The following is a 22,136-nucleotide window of genomic DNA, read 5'->3' as shown; positions in this document are numbered from 1 at the left end:
AAATTGTATTTTATGCACATAAATCCTGCACCACAAACTCTAGGTTCAGCCCCATAGACTAACTGTAGCCTCAGAAACTTTACTTCACCTCTGACCAGGAGTTACATTTCCAGCATTAAGAAAATGAGTTAAGCTTACACACCTCTTTTTATTGAGTAATAATGATTAATATCTCAATTAACATGGTTTTTGCATGGAAGCACACTAAAGAGTTGATTTTAAGACCCGTGCTCGTGGTTCCCAGCGCATGCACATGGATGCGGCTATTTTATGCCATGCGTGTTTCGGTGCACGCATGTGCACCGGATTTTAACATCCAATTAAGAAGCGGGCTGGGAAGGAACTTCCTTACCCACCTACCTAACCTTCATCCCTTTTCCCTTCTCCATCCCGACCCCTAACCCCTACCGAGATACACCACATTTTTTTATTTCTATACTTACTGCTCCTCGGGAGCAGAAGTAAACTTCCGGCTGGCGCATGCTTCCCTGGGACAGTGTCTAATGGCGCTATTTCAGCTCGCCTCTTTTATTTGGCCTGGCACTTCTGCGCGTAATGGGGGTTATGTGCGTGGCCAGGCTCTGTGTAAAATGTGCGCAGCACCTGGCCACGCATGTAATCCCCGTTTTTTACACGCATGGGCCTTTTAAAATCAGGCCTTTAGTGTGCACAGTTTAACCATTAATATGCACATTTTTTGTGCACTAAACTTTGTTAAATCAGTAGTGAAATTTTATGCACAAAAATGAGCACACACCTGGTTACTAATGTGTGTGCACAACCGAGTGTACCTTATTATGCTATGTGTGGCTGTACCAGGCAGCAGCTTCCAGCCCCAGTTCATGCCTCTTTGCCCACTTGCTTCCGTGGTATATCATGCAGGCAAGATGAAATAGAAGAGACTGCATCAAAATTCTGGACTGTAGACCACCACAAAAATAGAGTGTGCCAAATAAATACCTTGCTACCTTTGTTTCTGGCAAGCAGATAGTGTTGCCAGTAGTTTATCTTTCTCAGCGATATGCAGCTCCCTCTTATGGATCTGCATTATAGATCCCACAATTTTGGGATTGCATTCATGGCATTTTGTAATAAAGCTAATACATTTGGAGCCTTCAGCCTGTTGGATTTTGTATCATGCCCCTTCCTTTTTTTTGTGTGTACATTGTTCCTTTTGGCAGTAAAACCACATGGTAAGAAAGGGAATTTAGGTGGGGGAAAAATTAATCAAAATGAGCTTATAAAACCACCTAACAATGATACATCTTTTGCAGCAGAAGTATGAGACTGAGGTTGGAGCAGTTTGTCTTTTTTTTTGTTACGTAAGACATATTTCCTACTATTTGTTAATAATTTTTGTATTTTTGTCCAATAAAACATATACATGCTTTGTTTATCCTTTGGGACCCAAACTGTTTGTTAAATGTTATTGGTTTTATAATGTGTAGTTCCTTTATTTGCCAAGTGCGAGAGACATTTAATTTTTGTGTACTGATTTATTTCGACAACACGTCAGCACCACCTAGTGATGATAGAAAACTTTGCAAGCATCGTATTCTGTTTGTGTTGTTACTAAGTGACATAGTTACCACAAGAGTCTCTTTGAATGTTATTTACTTCAGTTTAATTATGACTTTTTAGTGTATTTGAGTGGCAATGCAATTATGTTATTTTGGTTATGCTTATTACTGAGTGGGTTTGTTGTGCTAGTTGTCATCATCATCAGGTGCCATCTTCAGTATGAAAGTTGGCACCTATGGGGTACCCATTCTGACTACTATCAGCATTTCCTTTTGTTTTATGCATATTTCCAGATCTTGATTGTAAATATGTCTACCCTTAAAATAAGTTTAGTTTAGTTTAATTTACTCGATTAATTCTGTTTCTTTTTTTTTTTTATTGTCAAAATAGTTTTTATTGTCAAGGGATATACAAAGCCGCGCAAAAAACAATATTCACAGCGTTATACAGAAACAGAAGAGTTTCAACTATATGTTGAAGCCTCAGTATGAAGTTACAAAAACAATCATTGTAGACAGTGGGAGAAGCACAACCATCTACAGACACCTTTTCTTTTATCAATTCAAATTCCCATCCACCCTACCATCCCGTAAACAGTCATACATCTCCCGAGCCAGGTATGGCTCCTGTCCCCCACAACCACATTCTCTCTCCTCACGCATACCCAGACATCCTGCATCCATTTCACTTCATCCCCCCGAACCTCCCCCCACCCCAATAAAACAGAACAGTGTGAATATAATAAAATAGAAGCAATAAAACAATTGTGTACATATTAAAAGTAAACTAAAACAAGCAATACAGTAAGAATAAGACATTCTTCCCAGGACAAGCAGGATGGTGGTCCTCACAGATGGGTGCCCGGCATGAAATACTTTTTCACATGCCCAGCATGCCACCAACCCCGCAGCCACGTGGGGTCCCTCTTCAGTCTTGACTCTGTGAGTCAATGTGCCTTTCCTAGGCAAAGGCATATTATTGAATGGAAATAAATATATATTCCATTTCCATATTCTACTCTTGATAAGGTGTAACCTTTTCTTTACCTTGAATTCTTAGTTTCTTAGCATCTAGCATCTAGTCAGATGAATCCGGAACCAGTGGGTTTTGTACCTCTACCAGCAGATGGAGACGGATCACAGCTGATATCACTGTATATATACTCCTGCAGTGACATCAACCTGCCAGTATTCTCAGTCTCCAGCAGATGGTAGACATCCATCTCCCTACTAGGGATTGCTTCAAGTTTTAGAAGGGAAAATAAAAAGAAAATTAATTTGCCCCACTCTCATGCGGTGATACCAAATGGTCCCTCCCCCAGTTGAGAATTCTTGAGGTGATTTCCATGGTCCCTCAGATGAGTGCTTTGTTCCAGTAACTGGTTTTCTCAGCCGGTGTGGACTTAGCTGTTAAAACAGCTGAAAGGCAGCAGGATCAGGAAGCCAAGTGCAGTGGTGACTGTATATGCCATCTTCCCCCCGCAGCTGGAGACTGTCTTTGTATTCAGCCGGGAAGGGCTGAGCTCAGGTAAGGCTTTAAAAAAAAAAAAAAAAAGAAAGAGAGACAGAGTAGAAGTTTTGTTTGTAAGGCCTCCCCCTTCCTCTGGTCTCCGTACTTGACGCACTGTTCCGACGTTTGTTTCCCACCCCTGAGGGAGGTTAAGAGACGTGGGCAGCCTGGCGGGTTGAGCAGCCTGTGTGGGCTAGGCTCCAGTGTTCGATTTTTCTCTTTGTGCCATGTGGTAGGCTGCGGCGTTTTCGAACGCCTTTTCCTGCACATTAGGCTGCCCTCTTCAGGACTGTCCTTGTGTGCAAGTGTGTCTGGCTGTGCGTCCAGATTGTGCACCCAGTTTTTGGACGCTTAGTTGGACACCTGCTTGGGCGTCCAGATGATAGTGGTTTCTATGTTAGGCGCGTGCTTTCCTGTGTGCACAATTTAAGCACATTGTTGTGCGCTTAAGTTTGGGACATCTAACTTTTGGCACCTGTGGCTAAGAAACCTAAACATCTTTCCTTCTGTGCTGCCTGTCATATTCAGGCATCTCAGCTTGGCATGCTGTCCAACTTGTGCCAGCGCTGTGTAGAGGCTCAGGGAGAATTATCTTCCTCTGATTTTACTAAGCCTGATTCTTTCCAGCCTGGGTAAAGACATGTCAGGCGGGGCGCCTGACCTTGGAACTCCCTTAACTGGTTCATCAGAGGGGTTAGGTAGCTCAGTGGGCAAGCACAGGTGCCTTCTGGTTTTGCCATGGATCCTTCTGCCTTTTCTTGGGTAGAATTTTTTCAAGGACTGCAATCCTTTTTTCAGGCACAGTACTCTATCCTGTCCAAACCTGCCAGGTCAGAGTCGCAGGTGGTGACCTCTCACTCGCCTGGTACTACTGTTAAGCGCCGAAGTACACCTAGATCAGCAGCAGGTCCTCCCAATAGGAATTCGGATGGCATGGATGATGAGGCCGATCCTTACTCTCTGGAGGATGGGGAAATTCCTCTGGGACTGGAACCATATAGGACTATTTTGCGGTTCTTTCATAGAGATGAGCTACCGGCTCTGATTTCCCAGATATTAAAGATGCTGGGAGTACCTAGGGCACATTCCATATCCGAGCCAAAGAAAAATCCCATTTTGGTTTCTTTGTGTAAAGCCTCTTGGTTTTTTTTCCCTATTAAGGAGGCCATTCACGTATTGGGTTTTGAAAGGCCTGTACTCCCTGGATCCAGTGCTGAGAGAGCGTTTGCGTTTTCTGAAAGTGGACATGCTTATCTGTGCTGTCTCCAAGCAGATGACTATCCCCGTGGAGGGAGGAGCGGCATCGAAGGATGTGCATGATAGAAGGATTGAGGCCATCCTTAAGCAAGCATTTGAAGCAGTGGCGATGATATTGCAAATAGCTTCTTGTTGTTCCCTGGTGGCTCACTCTTGTTTACTTCTTTCTCAGGAGGTCGATGAATCTGGATTGAATTCCAGGGCAGTTATGGAGCCAGCAGCCGCCTTTTTGCCAGATGCAGGTTGCTGTTTCGTCCGCACCTCAGCCATAGGGGTGGCTTCGGTAATAGCGGCCAGGCATCAATTATGGCTGATAAATCGGTTGGCTGATGTGACCTCCAAGGCTAGCCTTACGAAATTGCAGGTTAAAAGCTCACTCTTGTTTGGGAGTGAGTTGGAGAAACTGGCCAGTAAGTGGGGAGATTGTGATAAATTGCAGGAAGACCTTGAGACTGGAAAATTGGGCATCCAAATGGCAAATGAAATTTAATGTGGATAAGTGCAAGGTGATGCATATAGGGAAAAATAACCCCTGCTATAATTACACAATGTTGGGTTCCATATTAGGTGCTACAACCCAAGAAAGAGATCTAGGCGTCATAGTGGATAACACATTGAAATCGTCGGTTCAGTGTGCTGCGGCAGTCAAAAAAGCAAACAGAATGTTGGGAATTATTAGAAAGGGAATAGTGAATAAAATGGAAAATGTCATAATGCCTCTGTATCGCTCCATGGTCAGACCGCACCTTGAATACTGTGTACAATTCTGGTCACCGCATCTCAAAAAAGATATAATTGCGATGGAGAAGGTACAGAGAACGGCTACCAAAATAAGGGGAATGGAACAGCTCCCCTATGAGGAAAGACTAAAGAGGTTAGGACTTTTCAGCTTGGAGAAGAGACGGCTGAGGGGGGATATGATAGATGTGTTTAAAATCATGAGAGGTCTAGAACGGGTAGATGTGAATCAGTTATTTACTCTTTCGGATAATAGAAAGATTAGGGGACACTCCATGAAGTTAGTATGGGGCACATTTAAAACTAATCGGAGAAAGTTCTTTTTTACTCAACGCACAATTAAACTCTGGAATTTGTTGCCAGAGGATGTGGTTAGTGCAGTTAGTATAGCTGTGTTTAAAAAAGGATTGGATAAGTTCTTGGAGGAGAAGTACATTACCTGCTATTAAGTTCACTTAGAGAATAGCCACTGCCGTTAGCAATGGTAACATGGAATAGACTTAGTTTTTGGGTACTTGCCAGGTTCTTATGGCCTGGATTGGCCACTGTTGGAAACAGGATGCTGGGCTTGATGGACCCTTGGTCTGACCCAGTATGGCATTTTCTTATGTTCTTATGGTTCCTCACTTGCCGTAAGATAAGAAGTAGATTCTGTGCTCCTTTGGCTTGAGAGGTTATGCCAGGGGATCCAAGCGTTTTTAACCTTTTGGAGGACTTGACCTTTCAGTAGGTCTCAGTCCTTTTGTCCCAGCAGCCCAGATGGGGCGTGGGGTCAGGGTAGTGGAACCTCCCGAGCTTCCTAATGAAGGTTTGCTGACCCACCTCTGGGAACAGGAGAAAGGGGGGCGCCTCTCTCTCTCTTTTATCAGAGGTGGGTCGAAATCACATCGGATCAGTGGGTCCTGGGGGTGATACGAGAGGGATATGTGCTGGAATTTTGCAGTGTTCCCTGGGATGAGTTCATGGTGTCTTCCTGCCTTTCCCCTGCAGAAGAAGCAGTTAACGGGGAGTGTACATTGTCAAAGCTCCTCAGGCTGTGGTTCCAGTGCCCACGTCTCAAGTAAATATGAGTTGATATTCCATTTATTTCATTGTGCCCAAGAAGGAGGGCGCCTTGTGCCCATCCTGAACTTCAAAGGAGTCAACCGTCATTTGTGGGTGACTCATTTTTGCATGGAAACATTGCACTTAGTGATAACGGCTGTGCAGTTAGGGGAATTTCTGACCTCCTTGGACCTGCCTGAGAGGTACCTGCATGTTCCCATCTGATTAGAGCACCAACGGTTTCTGTGATTGTTGGTTTTGGGATACCATTATCAGTTTCTGGCGCTGCCTTTTGATCTGGCCACCGCACCCAGAACCTTTTCCAAGGTTATGGTGATGGTGGCAGTAGAGTTGAGAAAGGATGGGATCCTGGTACATCCGTATTTGGATGACTGGCTGATTCGGGCCAAGTCTCTGGAAGAAAGCTGCCTGGTGACCCGCAAAGTGATTTCCCTGTTGCAGGAGCTCAGCTGGGTGATGACCCTGGCCAAGAGCAGTCTTCAGCCTACTCATTCAGTACAGTATCTTGGTGTTCAGTTCGACACAAAGCAGGGCAGGGTTTTCCTGCCAGAAGCTTGTATTTAGAAGTTGATGGTGCAGGTGTTTCTGTTGATGAACACTATACTCCCAACAGTGTGGTCCTGTCTGCAGGTACTTTGTTTGGCAGCAACCCTGGAAGTGGTGCTGTGGGCGAGGGCGCATATGTATCCTCTTCAGCGCTCCCTGTTGTCTTGTTGAAGCCCAGAGTGTCAGGACTATTTGATTCGACTGCATCTGCAGATGGACGTCTGCTCTCAACTACAGTGGTGGTTACAAGCAGATCATCTAAGAAAGGGAGTTTCCCTAAAGTCACTGGACTGGTTAGTATTCATGACAGATGCGAGCCTCCAGGGTTGGGGAGCTTACTGTCAGGAACTGACGGCACAAGGGCACTGGAGTGCAGAAGTCTCTTTGGAACATCAATCAGCTAGAAGCCCGAGCGGTCCAGTTGGCGTGCTTGCAGTTCAGCGGCATGTTACAGGGTCGAGTGGTCCGGATAATGTCGGACAATGCAACAACAGTAGCTTACATCAATCACAAGTTTCACAGGAGATAGATCAACTTATGGAATGGGTGAAGGTGCATCTTCAGGAGATCTTGGCCTTGCACGTTGCAGGAAAAGACAGTGTGAGAGCAGATGTTCTCAGTAGGGAGAGTCTGGACCCAGGAGAATGGGTATTGTCAGACAAGATGTTTCAGCTGATAGTGGATCACTGGGGTCTTCCATTTCTAGACCTGCTGGTGACTTCCCACAGTGTGAAGGTTCTTGGATTCTTCAGTCTCAGAAGAGATCCAAAGTCCTTTGGTATCGATGCTGTTGTACAGGAATAGCTGGAGGATAAGCTGCTGTGTATGCCTTTCCCCCGTGGCCCATGTTGGGCAGAATGGTTTGGCGGGTCGAGGGTCACAGAGGGATGTGCTTCTGGTGGCACCAGATTGGCCCAGGAAACCATGGTGTGCGGATCTGTGAAGGCTCCTGATAGATTCCCCCCTCCAGTTTCTCGCACACAGGAATCTGGTGTGACAGGGGGACCTGTTGTTCACCAAGATCCAACCCAATTTTGTCTTACGTTATGGCCCTTGAGAGGGCTCGCTTACCGAAGTGTGGATATTCTACTGCGGTGATTGCCACCTTGCTATGAGTGAGAAAGTTCTTCACTTCCTTGGCCTATGTGCAAGTTTGGCGAGTGTTTGAGGCTTGGTATGAAAATCAAGGTGCTTTTCCTCGTTCAGTTAAGACCTCATGCATTTTGGAATTTTTGCAGAATGGACTGAATAAAGGCTTGGCCCTGAATTTCTTAAAGGTACAGGTAGCGGCTCTTGCCTGTTTCAGGGGTCAGGTGAATGGTGGTCCTTTGTCTGCTCATCAAGATGTGGCCCGTTTCTTGAAAGGAATGAAGCATCTTTGTTGTCCCTTGTGGTTACCGGTGTTCTTGTGGAGTCTTAATCTAGTTTTGGATTTCTTAGCGGGCTCTACGTTTAAATCGATTCGTAACCTTTCCTTGTGGTTACTGACTTTGAAAACAGAGTTTCTTGTGGTGAATTGCTCTGTGCATTGAATTTCCTAGCTGCAGGCCTTGTCTTGCCAGGAGCTGTTCCTCCGAGTGACCCTAGGGACGATACAGCTACGTACTGTTCCTTCCTTTTTGCAAAAAGTGGTCTCAGATGTTCACTTGAATCAATCCATTTCTCTGCCATCTCTGGATAGGGAAAAAGATGCGGAGGAATATCACCTGTTGCGACCCTTAGTTGTCAAGAGACTTATCGTGAGGTATTTGGAGGTTTCTAAACTTTTCCGGAAGACAGATCGCCTGGGAGGTAAACAGGGCAAGCTGGCTTTGTGGGCTACAATAGTTTGCTGAATTAAGGAGGTAGTCACGACCTCATACATGGATGCTGACAAGCCATTGCCTAGTCAGGTTAGGGCTCATTCCACTAAGGCTCAGGCAGTGTCATGGGCAGAAGTTAGATTGTTGTTTCCCGTCGACATTTGCCAAGCTGTGATGTGGTCCTTCTTACACACCTTTTCTAGGTATTATTGTCTGGATGTGCAGGCCCGGGAGGATGCAGCCTTTGCATGTATGGTTTTGACTGGACCATGGGCAGCCTCCCACCCTGTTCGGGAGTAGCTTGGGTACATCCCACTGATTCTGGATTCATCTGACTAGATGCTAAGAAATGAGAAATTACTACTTATCTGATAATTTCCTTTTCTTTAGGATAATCAGATGAATCCAGCTTCCCACCTTTGGCTGCTGAATGATTGTGCTATGGTTCTCTTGCATGGCTATGTGTTCCAGGGGTTACTGGTAAGGGTTAGTTCAGTCACTAGACTAGTGTTAATATTTTATTTGTCTGAGCTTAGTGTTTCCCTTTGGCTGAGTACTGAAATGGTTATCTGTTATTGATCAAGTTTTTGTTAGTCTGTCCACAGTTGGCTTTAGAAGAGAATACTGGCAGGCTGATGTCACTAGAGGACTATATATACTGTGATGTCAGCTTTGCTCTGTCTCCCAATTGCTGGTAGAGGTGCATAACCCAATGGTTCCGATATCATCTGACTATCCTAAAGAAAAGGAAATTATCAGGTAAGTAGTAATTTCTCATTCCTTGTAAGAAACTCCCTGTTCCTTTTGTTACATCTGTTAAACATTTTTCATCTTCTGTGACCATTTATCTACATATTTATAGTCCTCAGTTTGTCCCAGTTTCATTCCATCAGCGATTATTTCTGTAGCATTGCTGTGTTTGCTCATTAGGCAAGTTTTCATCATGTTAGTGTTCAAGCTCATTCCATAAACCTTACGTATAATCTGTTTATTTCTTGTAGTTTTTCTTTCTTAATCTCAGTATTACTGTAGCATCAGCATATCAAATGTTTCTGAAATGTATTCCATTAATGTTTGTCTTCCAGAGCTTCTGAGATTAAAAAATTGATATAGAAATTTAATAAAAATGGAGTCTTTGACCAAGTACAAACATGAAAATGTTTCTCGGTAATGCAAATAAAATGTACTTTTTAAAGTTTTGAGGGTCTCTTCTTCAAGATTACTGTGACAGTAGAACTGGTTTATGAAATGAATTTTACTCCTTCCAACTTTAATTTTTCATAAAACCACATGAATGTATTTGTAAATCACGTTGTGTCAGACTGGAATCTCAACCTAGGCAGGATGCTAGGTGGTTAATATGTTAAGCTGGTTCAGTATGCATACATGCTTCAGATGCCTTTTGGATCCAGATGTTTGGATCCAGACCTTTGATAAGGTCCTTAAGAATTAAAATATTTTGTTTTACAAAAGGAATGTTTAAAATTCAAGGAAATTTCAAGTACATATGTACCAAGACAAATTTAAGTTGCCTTTTATTAGAATTCTTTACACATATTTTACACAAAAATGCTCATATTGAGAATAGGATAGCCCTTGATATTTACTAATAAACTTTTCAAAAGCAAGGAGAGCTTGTCAAACTGTTTCATAAATTACCCATTCTGTACCCCTGCATTAATGGATTAGTTCTGTTGATAGCTTTGTCATTGTGCTTAATCAGCTTGTCATAGATATCCTAATTAGTGTTCTGAGACAGTTCTAATTCATTTTTATTTCACTATGTGCCCTTTATATGGGAAGCAGCAGGAATGCCAGTATGGTAAGCATGTCACTAAACAGGATGGGAGTTATATACTCTTGAATTAAGATGAATTGGTCATGTTAGAAAAACAGCAGAGTAATTCTTAATTTTGTCTTCTTCACAGGAATGCTGGGTTAGGTGTCTGCGCAATGGCCTGTAGGTTTGGTGGTATTTTGGCTCCTTTTGTTCCATCATTTGTAAGTTTACTTTATATTAAACCAACTGAATTTCTTATTCTGTGGTCATGTTCTTATTTGTAAGTTGCCTGTACTTATCGATGTTTGGGTGACAAGTGATGGGTGCTTTCCTCTGTTTCTTATAATGGCTTTTTACCTCCACTTGTGTGTATCCTTTAGTACTGATATATGTATTCCTATTTTACTCTTAATTAAATCTTATCAATTCCTTCATGTGAATGACGGTTTAATACTAAAAGTTCTTAATATTTTCCAATGTAGTTTTTAACCTTTAAACAATTTGATACTATAGACTAGGGAGGGATCTTAGAGTATCCTGTATTTCAAGTTCATTTACAGTTATGACAATATAAATACCTTGAGGCTTTAAAATGTAGAAAGTGACAAAATTAAAGCCCAAAGAGATTTGAATTGTAAAAGAGTTTGAAAGTGAAATAATGGGGAGGCAGTAATGTGTTTATATAAGGAAGACCATCATATTAATGGGAATATGTAACGCTACAAATTTTAGTTGCAACTTCTGTTGCTACCTCAACATATAATTATCAGTCTGCCAACCATTACCAACCTATTTTATATATAAACATTTTTTTAATGCTTTTATACCTTAGTATCGTGTTCATATATTATCAAAACTTATACTTATCTTGAATATATCAAGTGGAAAAAATGCCATGCTATTGTGATGATCCTAGAAATTACTCATGAGAAAAGACTGCTAATCCAACACGGTCCACATTTTGCAGGTTTACAATCATCAAATTTCAACCACCAAATTTTTTCTCTTCTGTGGGTCTCCAAAATGTTTTCTTATAAATTCTTCTTCATGATACGCCGATGTCAAATTGCGTCAATCGTTGCAGTTCCCAGTATACATAAGGATCTGCAACCAATCAAAGGCACATGTATCAACTTACCACATTCACAATCGTTCATCATTATGTATCTGGTGTTAGTCATTTACAAAAGGGAATACCAGACTATTTCCTGATTTAAACCTGAGGGATGCACTGTACGTAATGGGCCGGATTTTAAAAGGGTTACGCGCTTAAGTTAAGCGCGTAACCCTTAAAAAAAACAAAAACCTGCGCACGCCCTAGGATGCGTGTAAGTCCCGGGGCTTTGCTAGGGGGGGCGTGTCGGGGGCGGTGCGACGTTCGGGGCGTTCCAGGGGGCGTGGTGCCGGCCCAGGGGCGTTCCAGGGGGCGTGACCGAGGCCTCCGGACCAGCCCTCGGGTCGGGTGATGGAGCGGCATTGGGCCATCGGCGCGCGCGAGTTATGCCTGCTTCAAGCAGGTGTAACTTGTGCGATAAAGGTAGGGGGGGTTTAGATAGGGCCGGGGGGGTGAGTTAGGGAGGGGAAGGTGCAGTGGGGTGGAAGAAAAGTTCCCTCCAAGGCCACTCCGATTTTGGCGCGCGCAAGTTGCACAAATGTGCGCTGTTTTTTAAAATGTACCCCAATGTGTAAATCCAGGATTGCTCTCGTGTGTTGAAAAGATGCATGTTTATAATCATCTTCATTGGCTAATCATTGATCATATTCCAAGATCTCCCCGGAGAAGAGAGAGGGAAACATTAATGAACACATGAGAGCAATGCTGGATTTACACATTACTTACAGTGCATATGTGGAATACATATAGAAGGGAACTTTTGTGGCAGAGGGAGGGAGGTAGGGAAAAGACCACAGATCAAGTAAGAACTGTGACAACACAGTAGGCAGGCACAAATGGTCGGACTGGATGGATTAGATGTTTCTTTTCTGATGGCATCATCTATGTCATTGTTATATAGGTGGAAGAGAAGAATTTTTAATAAATAAATAAATTAAAATAAATATGTTCTAAGTGCATGGATTAATTTGAGCTCTTTGATTTTAGAAATCTATTAGCCCATCTATGCCATTTATGGCATTTGGAATCAGTGGATTATCAGCAGGAATCTTGAATCTACTTCTTCCAGAAACTCTAAACAAGCCGATTGCAGAGAGCATTGAAGATCTGAAATCTCCAGCCTACCAAGTCCTCAAAAACAAAAAGGCAAAGTAGATTTCTCCATCTTCAAAATCTAATAAGGTTTCAGAAGAGTAAAAATTATTGTTTTTTTAAATGCTGTTCCAGCGTACTGTTTGTAACCAAAGAGGTTAATTATATTGGGGAGACGAGATGTTTCCAAATATATTTTTGATGTTTCCAAATATATTTTTGTTTTCAAGCACAGTCTAAGATGTGCCAATTTGAATATTTGTGAAATTATAAATCACTTTGGGAATTATAATGGTTTTAAAGATGAGCAAATTAGGATGTAAAAGTTGGTCTACCTGTCAGCTGGATTGAACGAAGTGAATTATTTATATTGAGTTTTTCTTCATTTGACTGACAAAAGAAATGCTGGAAGAAATGTTCACTAAATCTGGGGAATCATTGAAACCGAATTTGTTAGTAATTAATTTATTTAAAAGCTTTTTAAATTTTGCCCTGCCTGGATAACAAGAAACTTTTCAAAACTTAGGCTGACAATAAAGGCTTGAAATGTGCAGCATCTTTTTTATGCCAGCATCTTCTGGCGCTCATTTGCATCCATAGCACTCTTTTGTGCAAAATGTTCCATGTGTTGTCATGGCTGGAACTTCATGTCTTCCCAGCCATGGCAATACATAAAACATTTCTCTTGCTAGTGGTCCCATTCGGTGGACTGCTATGTATTAAAGGGCCTTCAAGTCTGTCCACTCCCCCTCCCTTGGTAGTTTAAAAAAAAACAAAAAAAAAACAACAATCCCTAGTGTTAGAGGGCCCTGACCAAACCTCAGGGGATTTTTAAACCCTTCTCCTTGCCCATCCCCAAAAGAGCAGAAGCTCAGAATGAGCCTCTGCCACTCCTTGGGGCACCCCCCCCCCCAAGCTTACCCCATAACTGGATGGGGGAGGGGTTTTCTGACAGCAGGAACGATGCCCACTTGGCTGATTGGCTAATCTCATGCATTCCTTTGTCACCTTTTTGGAGTGTAGTGAAAATGAGCCTGCAAACCACATACTTGTTTCTGCAAAATTGCCCAGTAATAAGCTGCATTGCATGATTTTGCATCACAGCACCTCATTACTGGGTAATTTCAGCAAACCTTTGTACATAGAGGAATACGTGCGAAAATGTACTACTGTGAAAGCCCACCTTTGCAAAATGTTTTCTCAAAGGGGTTTTTGCAAAATGCCAAACATTTAGTGTGTTTGCGTGCTTCTAGGTGTTTTGCAACATTTTTTTTACACAAAAACCCATTTACCAGACTTAAATAGTGATAGGTGTTTACCAGACTTAGATTATGATATCTTAAAATGTGAGTTTTATTCAAAGTATTTTTTTTAGTTTAAAAAGAAAGTTATGATTAGAATTTAGAATTCCTTTGTATTTATTTTGATTTTGTCTTTAATCTCCATGCTAATGTTAAGTAAGTGATGGCAGATAAAGATCCAAGTGGGCTATCTTGTCTGACCACTAAGGTATTTAGGATTGTAACTGCTGCTTCATAAAAGTTATTTATTTATTTATTTATTTATTTATTTATTTATTTATTTAAAATTTTTGTATACCGACGTTCGTTTAGCAAACATTACATCGGTTTCCATGTAACATAAAACTGGCCAACAGGGCTTTACAATGAAACTGATAAGAGAACTGGGGGGTGGTAAGGGGGGGGAAACATGATGGGAATTACTGTACAAGAGAAATATAAGCGAAGTAATATGATTATAAGCGTGTTATTAGCGTATAAGTTATCCCCATGCAGAAATGTTACATCTATAATTAAAATATCTGTATAATAGGAGCCATTCTCTAACCCTTCCTAGCAAGGGCCTTTGCTTTATCCTTACAAATTAAAAATAAGAAGTTTAGAGAAGCCATTTTTCAGGCTACTGTTACTAGTAGCTGAAAGATGAAGATTTGTGAGAATCACAAGTTGCAATAGTTTTAATTTGAAGCACTACATAAATTCATGCTGATACTTGTACCCATGAATAAATAATAAAAGCACTTGGCTGTGTTCAACAGTTATGAGTTTATTGGAATTAATTCATTAGAGACCCATTACGCATTCCTCAGACCGAGTACTGCAGTGACCATCTGAACAAAAGCAGGATGCAGCTTTCTAAAGAGCCACTTTCAGGGCTAGTCAAGTGTTTGTTGTAAGAGTAGTAATTTGTTCTCTCTCACATTGAACTGGGGCTAGTTAGAAGTACAAACCTTGGCCAGCCCATTGGCAAACCTAATTTATTTGTAACTTCTTAAAGGTATGTTTAGAAAATGTGGTCACTTTTGATCTTTATGTAAGAAATAGCTATCACAAAACAGATTATGGTTTCTAATAGTTTTATTTTCATTTATTTAACAGGTAAACCAATTAGAAGAAAAAACGTAACACTCGAAAAACAAAAGCTCAATGGTGAAAAAAACAGGCATCTTTTGTAAAGATGAGCTCTTAGTAAAACAGGGAAACTACCAAGCTCGCAAGAAGGACAAGCCAAGGGGCAACATGTAGATTGGTACATGAACACATGGTGGATTGGTCTGAGCTTGGACCAACAGGGGAAACGAATGGTAAAAAGTCAGGAGATAAATTGACAATGGTAAAGACAATTTTTAGTTGCAAAAGTTTAATGCTTTAGTAATCCTCCCGTGCCATGTCATTGAACATACCATACATATTTAATAGTTGAATGATCACAATGGTAAGCATGAATAGTGGAAATAAGTGTCATTAAAAGATATCACTTTAAAATATGGCAGGTTTACTTTAAATTAGTTCACAGTCCTGAAAATGTTTTCTGATTATAGTAAACTCAAATGTTTCAAACTTGTTTTATTCTTTGAATGTATAGGATATCTTAAAGAATAATGGCCAGAGATTTCCTCACCCCTGACATACATCATAGGATATAAGTAAACTGAAAAATTCAATAAAACACATTTTTAAACTGGAGCATAACAGCTCAACAATCAGATGTTGGCTCTGGTGGATAATAACAACTTACCTATTAATAAATAGGGCTAAAATGTATTTTGATCTCTAGCACCAATAAGAAAGTCACGAATTAAGGAGGAGAGCGATTTTATCTTGAAATATGGTATATCTTTGCCAATATAAAATGAGCCATTATTCATTTGAAGTCTTGCCAGATTTTCTTATTAATGTCCCCTCATCCTTCCTTTAAAAAAGCACAGAGATATATAATAGTTTCCATCAATGTTCTATTAATTAGATAAAGCCAGCTGTGATAGAAGAAACTGTAGGCAATTTTAACTGGTGGTGGTGATGGGACCCTGTAGGGCCACAGTTAAGATGAGTGCCAGTTTTTTCAGATGTAATGCATTTAAACATTTAACTTAGCTCTTTTTAAAATCCTCCTTAGACAGTAATTTACAGCAAAGCCCATGGTCATCAAATAGTGATAACTGGTTAACAAAACTGAAAGAGCTGCTGTCGATGTTGATAGCATAACTATTTTGCTTTTAACTTCCACAGTTCAAATATTACAGTGTGAGTTGCTAGCAGCTGTCTTTAAACATATGCATTTTTAGAAAATGTGATTTTTCAGAATACAAATTCAGATACAGTATCTGTGCAACTATTTTAACTTTTGTAATTCACTGCCAGGGAAAGTCTTCATGCCTGTTAGCAGCCTCTCCTTTGACTGGAGATGATAACCAGTAGCAGGCCATTACTTGGCATTGGATTCCAACACCAGAGAGACTAAATTATAAGGAAAAAGCTTGATGTAGATTAGTGGTAGTCTAGGCTAAGTTACTGTTCATAAATCCACAGTTTAGCTGCTTAAAATTCAAATTATAAAAATGTATGAATAACAAATCTTTTCATTGCTAACACATTTTAACAGTGTACGATAGAGGAAGAGGGGTTAATATGCATAATTTATGTTGGGCAGTGTAAGGGCATGATCCTGAAAGTGTATCATACAGTCCTTGCAAATATTGACAGGTCAACAAAATTACTTGTGCTGAAATTGAATAGAGGACTCTTTTGTGATAGAAATCTATAGAGTGGTTCCAGAAAAACAAAACATGACATCAAAGTGCTAATAAAATTAAAAAATAAGATATCAAAATTCAGTAAGTTGGTTAGCGCTGATAAAGCCAGCTAAATATAAATGGACAATAAAGAGCTAGGATATTAAATTCTAAAAAAAAAACTTATCCGGATAAGTATAAATATTAGAGTATAGCCATCTAGAAATAAAGACGAATATCAATAGTTAGCTAGTCAGCCTGATATCTATTGTTGTTCTATAATCCGAATAGTGCCAGTTAGCTGGATAATGGAGATACCGTCTGTAGTCTGAATATCGCTAGTTAGATAAATTATTTATTTTATTTATTTAGAATTTTTATATACCGACATTCTTGATAAAAATATCAAATCATATTGGTTTCCATTGAAACAGAACAGTCGCAGCTATGGCGTTACATTGAAACAAGTCGCCAAATCGTTAAATAACAGGTGAATATAGAAAATAATAATTGTAACTAAGCAATTGTAACTAAAACAGGTGAATATAGAAAAAAATAATTATAGATAAGCAATTATAAATAAAACCATTATAGTTAAAATTTGATTATAAATAAACAGGTCGTCAAAAACGAATGACAAATATAATGGGGCAGCAGAAACAGTGGAAAACAAGCGATACATAAAGAAAGGCGACTGATATATATTGCTGTGCGTAAGCGGAATAGAATGGGCGTGGTGGGGCCCAGGGGAATCGGGTGGCCATGAGGAAGGAGAGGGTTGAGAAGCTCCGGCTGAAAGGTGGATTGAGAAAACCTGGTTGAAGGATGGAGGAAAGGAAGAGCGAGGAGGATGGAGGAAAAGGAAGAGCGAGGAGGGGGAGGGATGAGTGGCATTGCATCAGGATCGGGGAATGTGCTAGAGAGGTTATTTATTTATTATGCTAGAGAGGTTTATTTATTTATTTATTATTTTTGTATACCGACATTCAATCTCAATTGAGATATCACACCGGTTTACATTCAGCTACTGTATTTCCCTATTCCCAGAGGGCTTACAATCTAAGTTTTTTGTACCTGAGGCAATGGAGGGTAAAGTGACTTGCCCAAGGTCACAAGGAGCGACAGCAGGACTTGAACCCTGGTCTCCTGGCTCATAGTCCACTGCTCTAACCACTAGGCTATTCCTAGGCTATTCCTCCTCCCACACAATTAGTAATTGTGTGGTACAGCCCTGATAGAGAACCATGCTCTCTAGTGACTATATAGGCATACTTCAAAGTGGCTGCCTGAAAGTAGGAAGGAGAATTTCCTGCCAGAGGAAAAAGAGCTGCTGGCCTGGTTATTGCTACCTCATGAGGAGGCTCTCTATCTCCCTGGACCAGCAACTAGTAGTCCTTAAATAGGTAAGTGGCCAGTTTATATAGGCGGTAATGGCTCCATCCTGTGGGAAGGCTGGGTGGCATTTGTAGGGGATCTGTAGAACAGAGCATATAAGCAGTTGGTCTTTACCCCAGTAGGCTTGCTAACTGTGGTGCTGTTGTTGGGAGTGGCTTCCGTGATAGAAGCAGTGGCACTAAAGGATAGATGGGGCACTGTTTAATCACAGTGCTCTCATGGCCTTGACCTCTATATGAATGTTTTTGATCCAAAACATATCCAGTGGCAAACTAGTGCTGAGGTGCATGGATGATGATCACATGGCAGCATCTACCACTTGCAGATCTGCATTTTCAGCATTGGTAACACAAATGTACCTCAAGTGAGGGCTGTGTTTAAGGTCAGTTCTGGTGGCAGATGGTTGTAGAAAAATTAACATGTGCATTTTGAAATAGCCAAACTCATACCTTTTGACCAGTTGCTTTGCAGATTACCTCATATTTATTCATGTTTGCCTCATCAGGGCAAATTTGAGGAGGGATAAAGAAGATTTGGTTCATAGTGTCAGAAGACAGAGAAACTGCATGGGGAAGGAGAGCAATGGAGCATTTTATAGTTGGAAGTGTCACCAATGATCTACAGTGATGAACTGTTTTAAAAGGATCATATAATTTTTGTGGTTCCTACAGGCAAACTTACAAAGCCCACAATGTAGAGAAGCTGAAGACCAAGTTCCGACAGCTGTGGAGGCTGGAGCCCGGCCGCCTGCAGTAAATCCGAGAGGAACTGTAGGCAGTTGAGGGTAAGTGTTCACATGTTTCAGTCATTCTATTCATAAATCTTGCTATATGAATGTTTTGCTTTTCATGTTAATGTTGTAATGGAGTGTCTGACTAGCACTTTGAGACAATGTACAGGGACTGTGCATGTATCTGGTTGAAGTATACTTCTTCATTCCCTTATGTAAAGGATTCACATATGTATCTTAGTAAAATGGCATGACCACTCAGCAAAGAAAAGCCTTGTGATGAGGAACAGCAGTAAATATATGCACAAGTGCACATATAAGCTGACATAGCAAATAAAGACTAAAAACAAAGCTTTTCCTGCACCCGTACAAAGCGTTAGGTTTCTACAACATACCAGTTAGAACTATGTGTCGTAATAGACACTTTGTAATAGACCAGTATAATTGACCAACATTTCTATTCTCATAGACACTCTGTAGTGTAGACCAGCATAATTAACCAACATTTCTATTCTCAGCACCTTATTTTTGAATCAGACGTTACATTTTTGGTCATATCACTATATGGCCCTGGTCTAACGATTTATATGCTATGTGTAGAATTATGACCAACTTAAACATACTATTTCTGTCTTGCAGGAAACGAAACTACTGGTTATCTGTCATGTGCTTTATATTGGCTTTTGAGCTTCCTTGTACACACACAGTTTAGTCAAGCAAGTGCTGATTAACAGCGACATGCTAATCATTATTTTTATTTATTTATTTATTTAAAAACTTTTTTATACCGGCATTCGTAGGACACATCATGTCGGTTTACAAATAACTGAGAAAGGAAAGGAAATTACAATGAACAGGGGAGGGGTTAACTGGGTGATATACAAAGAAGAGGAGAGGAGAGTCAAACAGGCAGCGTTACAAAAAGAACCAATATACAAGGTTAATTGGCATGTGCACTTGAGATATTTAGTATATGAAACTTATTTACAGTAGGACAGGGGCAGGTGCACGTAAGAATGATTAAGTGGGGGGGGGGGGGGGGAGGGAGGGAGGGGAGGCGGGGGGAGGTGGGGGTGGTGGGAACCGGGTACAAACGGTGATAGTTTCTAGGGCGAAGTTGATGGTGGTGTGGGGGAGAGGAGAGTCAAACAGGCAGCGTTACAAAAAGAACCAATATACAAGGTTAATTGGCATGTGCACTTGAGATATTTGGTATATGAAACTTATTTACAGTAGGACAGGGGCAGGTGCACGAAAGAATGATTATGGGGGGGGGGTAGGGAGGGAGGGGAGGTGGGGGTGGTGGGAACCGGGTACAAACAGTGATAGTTTTAAGGGAGAAGTTGATGGTGGTGTGGGGGAATAGGCAATAGGATAAAGGAGAGGTGGAGTGAGGTAGGAGAAAGGGGAATGGGAGAAAGGTAGTGGGTTAGGTTGGGATTGAGGTGGTTCAGGAGGACCTTGGTTAGGATTGGGTGGAATTGGGGTATGCTTGTTTAAAGAGCCATGTCTTGATTCCTTTTTTGAAATGGCTCAGGGACGGTTCTAAGCGGAGTTTGACAGGTAGGGAGTTCCAGAGGGTAGGGCCCGCAATGGAGAAGGCTCTATCCCTGGTAGCGGTAAGGTGCCCAACTTTAAGTGAGGGGGTTTGGAGAGTGCCAGCAAGGGAGTTTCTAGTGGGGCGATTGGCTTGACGGAATTGTGGCATGTCTTCAAGCCAGGGTGAATTGTTGTTGTATAATGTGTTATGGAGGATGGTAAGTGTTTTATATTGGGAGCGGAAGGTGATGGGGAGCCAGTGGAGATCTTGGAGTATGGGAGTGATGTGGTCAGTTTTTCTGGTGTTAAGATTCTTGCCATGGCATTTTGTAGGATTTGAAGGGGTTTAGTGGTAGAGGAAGGGAGGCCTAAGAGAAGGGAGTTGCAGTAGTCGAGTTTGGTGAGTATGGTGGTTTGCATAACCGTGTGGAAGTCACAGGCGTGGAGAAGGGGCTTCAATTTTTTTGAGGATTACTGCTGTTGCACTAGGTATACATAGAGGGATCCTATAAATGTTGGAGTTCCTTTACCAAATATGTTATTGTACCTTCAGTGTGTTCAGATTTAAATTCCAGGGCCTAAACTGTATTTGTAAGAAATGTTTCCATGCATTAGTCATAGTATGCTAAAATTTCTCACTTTTCCCCCTGTATCAGAAAGTTCCTCTCCAGTGGCAGCAGCCTTCAGGCCACCAGAAGAGCAAGAAGGTGAGGAGATGGGTCAGTGAGATCCTGAAGGGGAACATAAAGAAGAGCAGCTGGAGGAGTAGGGAAGGAGAGAGAGAGAGAGACTGAGGAGGTGAAGGAGGAGGATGTCCAGCCCCCAGGAACAGTTATTCCTCCTCCAAGGGCCCAGCCTTCCCACCTAGAAAAGCCTGTGACAGAGGAGAATGCTTTAGTAGGCCTTTGCAGGCCTGAAGAGGCTACGCTGCACAGTGTGCTAGTACAGGAGCTGCAGGGATGGAGTGCTTGGCGCTGAGGTCTTTGCAGGCACTTAAGGGCCATCAGCTGTTCCGCATATCAGCTGGTGGCTCGTAACACTGTTCCTTAGGACCCAACTCAAATGTTTCATGGAGGAGAGGATAAATAGCTTGTGATAATAAATATGGGTTTTGCAGTTAAAAGTGTTTTTGAAGTCTGTTAAATAAAAAAAAATTGTTTTCATACTCGATATCTTGTTTTGATACTTTATTTGTCAGAGCAAACAGAAAATCATAGATATTTATTTATTTTACATGATTTATATCCCACACTCTCCCATCGATTGAGATGGATTACAGTAGAGAAGCACTTTATCATTTATGATACATGAATGCAGGTGTCCAACATTCAGCGTGTGTTCCCTTCAACCAGAAACATTGAGCAAGCAGATGAAGATCAGGGGAGAGATATAGAGGCTGCATGCAAAAGATATGGAGTGAGCAACATACCTAGGAATATGGAAGAAGACGCTATGACTTTGGCTGAAAGTTGGTACACATAACAAGTCATGGTCATGTTGCATGCCACATCTCAACATCTTATGTGACCCTTTGCTAGTGATACAGTTCCCCTTATGTATATCACAAAATCTCCAGGAGTACAAGGCTTATGTTCCAGTTGCCAAGAACCCGAACATACCAAAAGCAACCAGAGAGCTGAGAGGACATGGAATATAATAATCCAGTTGGGAGGGAGCTACTGCCAGGATGGTGGAAGGTACACCAAGAAATTTGAAACATAATTAGACAACACTTGGTGTAACCTCTCCTGCCAGGGCATGATCATGCACTGCTTATATTGATACAAACAGAGACTCTTTTTGCCATTTTTATCCAACATGGGTTATCTACCTTGGCAATGTTTTGTTTTTTTTCTTTTTTTTTTACATTTCTGCTATGTATCTGCATATTAATGTACATTTGTGCACAAGTTCTATCATCTATAAGGGTACTACCTACTAAGGCTACAGAGCTAACATGAGAGGACTTTTCATTAACCTTTCAATAACACCTTACAAACAAAATAGCTGCTCGA

The 22,136-nt window shown here is 41.3% G+C and overlaps 1 protein-coding gene across 5 annotated transcripts in view; it reads left to right on the top strand.

Moving 5' to 3' along the window:
• Positions 1 to 21,291, top strand: part of LOC115095680 (solute carrier family 22 member 15-like) — a 128,779-nt gene extending 107,488 nt beyond the window's left edge. For 3 of the 5 annotated variants that reach the window (XM_029609725.1, XM_029609721.1, XM_029609722.1), the window contains 4 exons: positions 10,367 to 10,439; positions 12,320 to 12,478; positions 18,524 to 18,636; positions 20,778 to 21,291. In XM_029609725.1, coding sequence (XP_029465585.1) covers positions 10,367 to 10,439; positions 12,320 to 12,478; positions 18,524 to 18,634 — 343 coding nt within the window. In that variant the 3' untranslated portion in view covers positions 18,635 to 18,636; positions 20,778 to 21,291. Of the gene's footprint in view, positions 1 to 10,366; positions 10,440 to 12,319; positions 12,479 to 14,823; positions 17,488 to 18,523; positions 18,637 to 20,777 lie in introns of those variants that run through there. The other 2 variants (XM_029609723.1, XR_003857845.1) reach the window with 2 other exon arrangements.
• The last annotated feature ends 845 nt before the right edge of the window (positions 21,292 to 22,136 follow it).

The sequence above is a fragment of the Rhinatrema bivittatum genome, chromosome 7 (genome assembly GCF_901001135.1).
Source record: "Rhinatrema bivittatum chromosome 7, aRhiBiv1.1, whole genome shotgun sequence".
NCBI classification, from domain to species: Eukaryota; Metazoa; Chordata; class Amphibia; order Gymnophiona; family Rhinatrematidae; genus Rhinatrema; species Rhinatrema bivittatum.
Note: the sequence above shows the minus strand (reverse complement) of the source record. Positions and strands in the feature narration are given on the sequence as shown.